Source organism: Xenopus tropicalis, chromosome 1 (assembly GCF_000004195.4).
Source record: "Xenopus tropicalis strain Nigerian chromosome 1, UCB_Xtro_10.0, whole genome shotgun sequence".
In the NCBI taxonomy this organism is placed as follows: domain Eukaryota; kingdom Metazoa; phylum Chordata; class Amphibia; order Anura; family Pipidae; genus Xenopus; species Xenopus tropicalis.
Window position 1 is genome coordinate 25473527 of NC_030677.2, and position 10595 is coordinate 25484121.

Sequence of the window (10595 nt, forward strand, 5' to 3'; positions counted from 1 at the left end):
CCGGCAAGGGTCGAGTCTGGGTTTTTCCCAGTGTCACGGTGGCCCAGTCTGATTCTGGGTGATTGATAAACCTAAGTAAATTATTTGTATGTTTTTTGACCCAAATATTGCAAGGGTAAAACCAATAGTTAACCTTTTAAAGGTCGGTGCCATCTTTTGAGTTTGTAGCAGAGCGGTACATATTGTGCTGGGAAGCAGAATCCAATAGGACAGTGACTGGGTAGTGATGGCAGGGCCCAATACCAGATCTGTCACTTGCTGACTATTGGAGTTATAATTGTACTAACCTTTTCATCCACTTTTTTTGCCACTTATTTGCCACCAGAAACTGGGAGAAATACAACATAGATATGTGTGCCTTTTTTGTTTGCAGCGTCATCATGACAGGGGCGTACAACAACTTCTTCCGCATGTTTGACCGAAACACAAAAAGAGATGTAACCCTGGAAGCCTCGCGGGAAAGCAGCAAGCCCCGGGCCATCCTCAAGCCCCGCAGGGTATGTGTCGGGGGCAAGAGGCGGAAGGATGACATTAGCGTGGACAGCTTAGACTTTACCAAGAAGATCTTGCACACAGCCTGGCACCCCACTGAGAATATCATTGCCATCGCAGCGACAAACAATCTGTATATATTTCAGGATAAAGTGAACTCAGAGATGCAATAGGATTAATCTTTATTTAATGCCAAGCTAGCCTTTCCGGGGGGTCTTATCTTTGTTGATGACTCTGTAGGAAAGTCTTCTTGGTGGTGGGATTGAATGTTCTACCATAACTTCTTGCATTACCTCCCTAAGCAGAGGTTCTTGATTCCTCCTTGGCTGGAGATATATTCAGAACCCTTAGGCCTGCATCGCTAAGCGATTAAGATCGCCTTGACCATGGCGGTCTATGGGCTTGCCTGATACTCCTACACTGAAAAGGGAAAGGCAGCTGTATCTTCAAACTTTCTTTGGATGCCTGTAGACTCTTTTACATTACTATGGATGTGGCCATGCTTATTTCTGCAATAATATTCCATTCTCAGTAACCTAGCAACATCGCATACAGTCTATGGTGTGCTTATAATATACACTTATACGGTGTACTTATAAACTACCGGGACAAAAAAGGTATATATAATAATATTATATATTTCTTTTTTCATCATATTCATGAAATCATGCATGAGCCATACTATGACACCTTCATGTACAGAGTCTGAGATTTATTTGGTCCATCATATATTTTTCTTTTCTTTAAATGCCTTAAAAAGGGCAGTCAGGAAATAAACACTATGGGCGCATGTATAAGCACTAGATCTTTCTTTTGTTCTCGTTTTACATTGTGAATGTTATATAAATATATATATATTAAATATACGGACTGACCTGAAGCAGTTCTCAATAAATAAAAAATGCTGATAATATTTTTATTTGCAACATGGCGCTACTCATTTTATGCAGAACTGTCCAGGCATCACAGAGCTCGCAATCTAATAACTATTGCAGGGGGCAGAAATAGGGACTTTTGGAGCTGACGTGGGTATCAAGACAATTTTAAATCCTCAGCTATATAAATACAACACAGCACCCTTGACAGTACAAATGTTCTTTATGTTGTGAATAATATTGCAAATGATGATAATCTGTGTTATAAGAGAACACAGATCAAAATGGATAAAGGAAAACAACGCCATATATACACCCTAATTTCTGCTTGTTATACCCAAAATATTGAAGACTTTCACTCCTCCCAAAGAAAATACAGCTTCAGGGTTGCTCACTAAATCTTTCGTATCAAATATAAAAATTATAGCATGAAAAAACAGAATTGTAGAGACCAGGTACACAACATATATGAATGGAAGGGGAGCTGGAACAGTTGTGCTGCCTCAGCGTTAGACCAGAACAATTAACTGGGCCGGGCCCAAGAGTCTTTTGTGCTTCCAGTACTATAGAATCTAGTTGGGGAGAAAGCTGTAAATGCATCTCTGAGGCTGTAGGAAGATGTATCTTGATCAGTACAGCCAAGTGCTCTATAGTACATAAACCTCTTTTTGCCTAATTTGTTATGTTGGCCTGTGTATATATATATATGAATTTGCAATACCAACATGGGGCCTGAGCAGAGCAAAGAAAGAGGGACTGCAAAAGGCTATTAGTGAGCTGAGAAGCAACATCCCTGGCTCTGATGAATGATTCTACCAACAGTAATAAGTAACCCCCCTTTTCTTTATCTTGCCTGTTACTTATTACTGGACATAGGCATTCTGGAGGGATGTTTGGATACTCTTGCCCTGGTGTGGGGCACGGTATTTAAAGCTTTCAGGAAAGCCAGTTCAAAGATGTATTTAAAGCAGGCCCGGACTGGCAACCTGCGAATATTGGCAAATGCCAGAGGGGCTGCTGTACGATGCCATAGACAGTTACTATTTTTTGGGCTACTGGGGGGCTGTTTGGGCCTCTGTGTGCTTGAAATGCCAGGGCCTATTTTAAATGCCAATCCAGACCTGATGTAAAGGAATCAGTTAATTGTTTACAGCATGTATATATTGCAATCACCCTGTGAATAACCAGATTTGTGCCTGTGCTTAGGTGGGCGGCTAAGTGGCGGTGGCAAAGGAAAAAGCGAGGGATTTTTATTTACTGTGGACTCTTAATCCAGCTCTGAATAATATGCATGTTTTTAACCGCTTGACTGGCACTCTGCTACTGCTGCTTTCAAGCGCAACAAATTTTTATAATGGTGTACAGCATATATCTTGGATTCTACACAGGACGCCGCGCGTGGTCCGTATGTTTTCTAATGCTGGTCAGTACCCTAGTGAAGCACAAACGCATGTGCAACCACTGCCATGGCGCACGTGACTCCGCAATGTGCCCGCTTAATTTCAAGGGTATGAAGAATGTCTCTTTATATTGTATAATCTACTAATTATGGACATTATCATGTGTAAATAGTATAAGGTTTCTCTTGTGTCAAAAAATGGGGGGGAACGGGCACTATTATGCATCTAAAGTTTGATATACTCTTACAAACTGCTTAAAAATAGCATTATTTCTTTAACCTGTAAAGGAAAAATTTACTATCGTTATTGTGAACTACTGAAAAGATGTCAGACTCCCTACACTCCTCCTGTGCATCTACCCTTGTCCCCGGGGGGTACATCCAGTCATCTCATTGTAGTTACCCCCCAAGAAGGCAACATGGTGTATGAATGGGCATAGCCTGTGGGATAACTCCGCATCTGGAACCCCATGAATTCCCCAACACTGGAAGTCTGATCACTAGGGGGGACCTAATTTAGAACATATGGGGAATTTGAACTTTGGTTTATGGTGTTGTTGAACTAAGCTCAGTTTGAAAGCTGATGCAAGATGAAAAGTTTAAATATATATTTTTCCAGTGGGCCGGGGAAGGAGAACACTTCACTTGTGTGACTGCGACGGAATAGTTTGGCTTTCAGAACCCACATCTGATGTTGGTTGGTGGCCATGCTGAGCTCTTCTAGGTCTTCTAGATTTATGGGCATTACAATTCAGCCATCTTTATCTTTTCCTGCTGCTTATGTACTGCATTATGCCATGATAATGTTATAATGAGTATTGCCAATAGCTATGTGCACATTCAGTGATTGTAATATTTTACTCATTACTGCTGTGTATGGATAAGGATAGGCCTGGGCATGTACACTAGCTTGTTCTAGTGAGGAGTACTCCATACTATCACAGTGTTGGGCAGTTGGAGGCATGGGGTTTACAAGCCCTTTGTGGTCAGTGTGGGAGGCTTTGCCAGAATTTGCTTTACGCCCGGCAAAGTTTATTTTTTGCATAGTGTTGCCCTGTAAACAGTTAATACTCTCATGGCTGTATATACAGGGCAATAGCATCTCATCTTCCCCAGGGTTTTGCTGTGGGACCTGGTTAATTGTATTTATCCTATGGTCTTTATAGGCTGCTCTTCCAAAATATTAGATACAACTGTAAAAAAACAGGAAAACTAAAAGCTTGCTCTATATAGTAACGTTTTGAATTATTCATTGCTGTTAGGGCCTGTAATTAGCATTTCCCACCTACTTCTCAAAAGTAGGACGCAAGGCGCGGTGCGTATCTGGACTCCCACACACAGTGCTGTATCAGGAAAACACATCTCCCAGATCCCTCCTAATTAGTGGCTAGATCTAGCGAGCTAGGACAGATGGTACGTGCAACACGGCGCTTTAGTTTGGGTTTGTTATGTTGTTTTCTTGGCTCTGTTGTTGGGTGCCGCCATGCTAGTGCCAGTTGACATATGGCAGTCTTGCCCTGGGTTGCGTTGCTGCTGCTCAGTATAACAGTAGAATGAAAATGATCTAAGGTACTGGCTCTGTTCTACACATGAACAGTCACGTTGGGACTTCCAATTCCCATTGGTTATCCAATGAACATAGAATGTTGGCATCCTTATTAAAGGCCTGGTAAAATAAAAAAAATCTTTATTTTTTTTCAGTATTGGACTGGGGAGACCAGGACCCACTGGGGGCCACCACCTCAGAGAAAACCAGTGTCCATTGTGAACCCCTCCCACACCACCATGTACCTACTAATAAAGACTTGCTGCTGCATATTGGCCTCTCTGTCCCAGTCAGGCAGCAGACCCATGACAGTGGGGCCCACCATGTTTTGTCCCGTCAGTCCAGTCTGACCCTGCGTTTTTTTTTTATGTTTTCCCTGAAAAATAATTGGCAAAAAAATGCTACACTAAAAAGGATCTGACAGGGTTATGCATCTGAATGGGCTATAGCTACTGGTTAAATTAGTCAGATGGAGTAATGCTGGGCTCTTATGTTATACAGATTTACCAATAACCTGTGTGGTTGACTGTGCATGTGTAGCCCTATAAAAAGAAGTCAAGCTTCGATATTGATTGTTTGCACCAAAGTTGATTAACCCAAGGCAAAAACCGCTCTGGGACCAAGGGCTTGTTTGGAGCATGTATTGGGTCACAGACAAATGCAGAAAAGGGAATGGCCAAACTCCTATGTCAAGGCTAAATAAAACAAATGAATAGCTATTCTAAGAAAATTCCAAAAGAATGTGCTGCTAATAATGAACTTTGTACCAACAGCACCACCTGCTGGTCAGTTTTCCAGCTGTGATCCAGTTAGCAGAACTTGTCAGAAGAAAGGAAGAGAACTGCTCTGATGTTGCTCTGTTTAGGAAAGACATATAGAATGTTTGCTGATCACTGAGCAGAACAATATCAGAACAGTTATTTATTTTCTACTTCTGCCAACTAGTTCACAGTTGGTGACCAGTAGGTGTTGGTAAAAAAAAACCAACAATTATATTAGCAGTACATTGCAAAACTGCTTGGGATAGCTCCCTGATACATTTTACTTTTTTAAGGTTTACATTTCCTTTAATAATGTCTGGAGGGCAAAATGGACATGCTGGGAGTTGCATCAAAAGCCTGAGAGCTGTAGTTCAAACATCCAACTACATAAGTTTCATCCACTCAGACAGGGGCTTTAACCTTCCTGCAATTCTTGGGGCCCCTCTATAGGAAATGGTTAACAAATGCAAATTTACGGTCAAATTGCCCAGAGCACAGTTCTAAGCACTTCCGCAATTTGAATGACTTTTTTTTTCTTCGTTTTCAAGATATTAGCAATTTTAAACTGTTAATGTAATGAAGTTGAAACAACAGCGCCACCTGCTGGTCATATGGCTAAACTGTCTATAGTCAGCAGGAAAACCAATTCCCTGAGAAAAGAAACATCTTGTGATGTTGCCCTGCTTAGAACTTGACAGAAGAAATGTCACATGACTTTTTTTCTGCTAATGTTACTTAAGCAGGGCAACATCACAAGAATTCATTTTCAGCTGAGTGTAGCCAGTTAGCCCAAATCACCAGCAGGTGGTGCTATTGTTTATTTGTTTTTGTTGGTTTTTTTTTTTTTTTTTTTTTTAAATGGCCAGCATGCTGAAAACTAGACATTTTAAAGGATAAGTAAAGCCCTCAATACAAATTCATGTAACTCAGTTCATGCACATTTTTGTTGCCCGGGCTAATCACTGACATACATACTTTCTTGAAATCCCTATACTCATCCATTCATACAGAGAGATGTATTTTTAAACAAAAACCTGGTTTCCTTGAATGTATATTTGAAGTTGTTTCTTTTGGCTCGAACTCTTTGTGACAAAGTAACCGGTAAGGTGGTTGGCAACTCATGAAAGTGGTTTTCACAAACGTTTTTTTTTTTGTGAGAAAAAAAAATATAAATATGTTAATACCATTTTTTCAATAAAATGACAAGAAAATGTGATTGATTATAATCTATGTGTATTCCTGGTATTTTATTCACATTGCAAAAACCATGCCGGCTCGGAATACAAACGGATGGTCCCAGCATCTCATCTCATAGCTTAGACCAATAGTTGTCAGACTTTTCAGTTGGACCCCCGCTTAAAGCAAAAGTAAAGGTGAAAATGTTAGGTGCCCCCTAGTGATTTTAATCACTTACCTTATACCCCATTGCTCCAAGTCCCACCCAGGGGAGCCACCCCCACACTTTGGAATCCACCACCTTAAACTTGCTATGTCAGGGCCCCTTACTGTGCATGAACCCTACCCTGTCTATTAGTAAATTCTGTAGTGTAGGGTAAACTCCTTAACCATTACCCTCATATGTAATAAAAGACAGGTAGCAGTAACCCATAGCAACCACTAAGATCTTTGCTTTTAACCAGATGATCAGTAAATTCTACTTGCTGATTGGTTGCTATGGGTTACTGCTCCTGGGCAAAATTAAGGTGGCCATACACGGGCCGATTGTAGCTGCCGATACCAGTCCCTTGGACCGATATTGGACATATAACGATCGGGCAGGTTAAAAGATTTAGTCAGACTGGGGACCGCAATTGCTCCTTGATGTGGTCCCCGAACCAACTGTGCCATTCCCGCCGTTAGAAATCGATTGTTTGGCCCCAGGGCCTAATATCTGTCCGATATCGCCCACCCGTAGGTGGGGATATCGGGAGAAGATCTGCTTGCTTGTCGACCTTGCCAAACGAGCGGATCTTAACGTGTATGGGGACCTTTAGTGCCTTTTATCACATAACCCCCGTGTCAAAACAATGGCTTATCCCACATATTGCTGCCCCTTGCAAGGTTCTACTCTGAGAAAGTGTTAGCTCATTGGCCGCTTCTGGACATTGATGTAGGCAGCACATTTATTGCAGGGGAGTTGGCAGTTGCAAGAATTACAACTAAAAGTATGAAATTCTATTATAAATTATTCATGTTCTCAGCAAGTTTCATGATTTTATTTTATAAATCCTGTAGAGCTGTTTTATATTCCTGGGGGGTAATTCTCCTGTGAGACTCCTGCTGCAGTGTGGGTGGGTTCAGTTACCCGGCCTGTCAGGCTTCTGCTGTTCAGGAACAGAAGTGTCACAGCCGATGACAAGTGCCCTTGGATTCTATCTGTCCCCGTCCCTGCAGAGTCATCAGAAAGGCCAGAGGCATTAGCTTGAGTCAGTCTCCCGTGGCGCCAATGGCGGCAGCTCCTGGGTATCGGAGTCAGAGTGCAGCTTATCTGCACCCAGGGACTGACACACATCACACTTTTTTCCTGCAACTAAACTATAAAGAGAAAAATGTAATTTCCCATGTTTGTTAGAGGAATTGGCATATGCCAAAGCAAGCAGGCAGAGCTATTATTGCAAATAGGTGCTCTTCTCCTTAAACAGAAATGAAAATCTCACAATATTTCCAAGTAAAAATAAAACCAAATAATGATTTAAATGAAACACTTATCGTTAGCTTTCTGCTACTGACTTTATGTATATTTCATATCCTGCCACTAGGTGGAGCACAAAGTGGGAAAAAGGGGTAGTTCACTGTTTAGCATGTTATAGAATGGCTGATGCAACTTTTCAATTGGTCTTCCTTTTTTTTTTTTTTTTTTTTAATTATTTGCCTTACTCTTCTGATTCTTCCAGCTTTGAAATGGGGGTCACTGACCCCAGCAGCCAAAAACTATTGCTCTGTGAGGCTACAATTTTATTGTTACTTTTTATTACTTTGTATTTAGGGCCTCTCATATTCATATTCCAGTCTCTCATTTAAACCACTGCCTGGTTGCTAAGGTAACTTGGACCCTAGCAAACAGATACATGTGAAACTTCAAACTAAAGAGCTGTGGAACAAGAAGTGAAATACTTTAAAACCTGCAAGTAATTAAAAAAAATGAAGACCAATTGTAAATTGGAATCAGCATTATTGCCATATCATAGAGAAAGTATAATACTGTGTAGCACATTGAATCCAGCACCGAGCCAAGCTGGAGTTGTGCCCTAGGCAGCCAATAGCAGCCACCCCACCCCCCCCCCGCTAGGCTTGCCACCCAACTGGTGTTTGACTGGCTTAGCCAGCAAATTACCAGCTAGGGCCGGCGCTGGTAACATAAATTTACAGCTAATTTATTTGCCAGTAAATTTGTATGGATGGCAACCCTTCCTATAGATCCCTCTCTTCCTTCTACATGGTGACTGCCCCATTTTAACTAGAAGCCCGTCTTTGCCCCACCTATTTCTCTGTCCAGCCCCAAGGGACGGTACTATGGGAAGTTCCTGTACCTTAGTATATAGAAAGGGAGAGGAACATATGCTTTGGGCTCTTTGGACTTAGCTTTATGCTGGTAGGTAGATGTGCTGGAGGGCCAGAGGGAGGGCTGCCATCAATAAACACTCACACTACTAATTTAGCAGGGTCCTTGCCCTGGCATAATTATTAGCCCACCAGTTGTCTAGGACCTCTGGGCAGTGGGTCCCTGTCAACAATTAAAATGGGGCTTCAATGAAAAAAAATGCCCTGCACACAAATGACAAGACCCCTTAGTTACCCCAGTCACACCCCATTATGCCAAACCCCACCCACTCCCAAACTCCATTCCCTTTGTTGCCCATGAATCCACCTGTCTTGTTGGTTCCCCCCTAACCTGTACTCCCTAATCCAGTGATCCCCAACCAGTGGCTCATGAGTAACATGTTGCTCCACAACCCCTTGGATGTTGCTCCCAGTGCCCCCAAACCAGGTGCTTATTTTTGAATTCCTGGTAAGGTGGCAAGTTTTGGTTGCATAAAAACCAGTGTAAAGCCAAACAGAGCCTTCTATAGGCTGCCAGTCCACATACGGGTTACCAAATAGCCAATTATAGCTCTTATTGGCACCCCCAGGAACATTTTCCATGCTTGTGTTGCTCCCCAACACTTTTTCCATTTGAATGTGGCTCACAGGTATAAAAGGTTGGGGATCCCTGCCCTAATCAGTGGTGTAACAAGTCGGCACTGGACCCCCCTGCAAAAAAAAAATCAGTGCCACTCAGTGCTCCAACCTGTACCCCGTCCGCCCACTGCCTGTGTTCCTTCCTCCCACAGCCCGCGGGAACAGGCGGTTTTGGGCCAACCTGGCCACATCATTTGCGGGTTTGGGTTAAGAGCTGCCTGCTCTCCCCTTTTGTGACGCATTATTGGGGCAGGCACGGGTCTGTAAATAGGGGAGAAGCCTGGTAGGGTAGGGTTAGGTTTGGGTGTGGGGCGAGTATTTCTACATATCACTACTGCCCCTGCATCCCTGCTCCCTGTCCACAGATTGTGGCTGAGAAGGGGGGATTTTTTAAACTATTGTTTACATTTACTTCCTTTACTTTAATTAAAGAGAAAGCAGACCTTCCGGCCTGGAATAACTTGTATAGAAATATGTACTTTTATCTGTACAAATTCTCATGAAGGCATGTTGGACCTGAAATTAAAGGCTCTTAAGATGTCTACAATAGCAAAATGATCTGAAAGGCAGTAAGGACTTTTTATAGCCAAGGTGCTTAAAGGGACAGGAAAATGTGGATCTACTTTAAAAAGATAGAGCCGATTTTTAGATAATAGGAGTATTAAGAATGATGGTACTGAATTTATACACCAACTTTTAACCCTTTGCCTTCCAACAACATATATACTAGGTAACCTGAAAGCAAAGTGACAACCAGCCAACAACATGGCATTTGTTTCCAGGTTTATGGATATCTAGCAACGTGCTTTTCACAAAAAATGCCCTTTATCCAGCAAACACCAGCACAGAAAGGGTTAAACAAAACCACCCGATACCGGTACATTTAGAATTTAGTGAGGCAATATCTTTTTTTTTCAAGATGAATAAATAATCCAACAGAATTGTATTTACTTTCAGCTGATGTTCCCAGTGCATTGGATGCCCCCTTGTGTTCATTTACAGTATGTGCAACTATATGCTCAAGGTCTGAGCTCAAAATCAGGCAATGATACTTTCTTACCTTCAATCTGTAGGTACTGGGTCTGGTATCTGGGTTGTGTGAATGTGGGGCCATACGCAGCGGTTGCTCTCAGTCCTGAAAGAATCCATGGCACCAATAAATCCTACCCGCTGATCAGTTGCTATGGGTTACTAGACTAGTAGTAAACTTTGTACCTTTCATTACAGTACCTCCTGCCTTTATGTTCTGAAATAGGGGCTGCACATGTAAGTGACATCACTGAGCGGTGTTTGTTAAAGGGGAACTCTGGCTTCCAAACCAAAATTTGTTAAAGAGCCCCACA

At 42.2% G+C, this 10595-nt stretch overlaps 1 protein-coding gene across 3 annotated transcripts in view; it reads left to right on the forward strand.

Moving 5' to 3' along the window:
- Positions 1-6299, forward strand: part of ppp2r2c (protein phosphatase 2 regulatory subunit B, gamma) — a 90566-nt gene extending 84267 nt beyond the window's left edge. For all 3 annotated transcript variants that reach the window (XM_004911243.4, XM_002938267.5, XM_031895334.1), the window contains one exon: positions 374-6299. In XM_004911243.4, coding sequence (XP_004911300.1) covers positions 374-665 — 292 coding nt within the window. In that variant the 3' untranslated portion in view covers positions 666-6299. The remainder of the gene's footprint in view (positions 1-373) is intronic.
- Positions 6300-10595: the final 4296 nt, after the last annotated feature.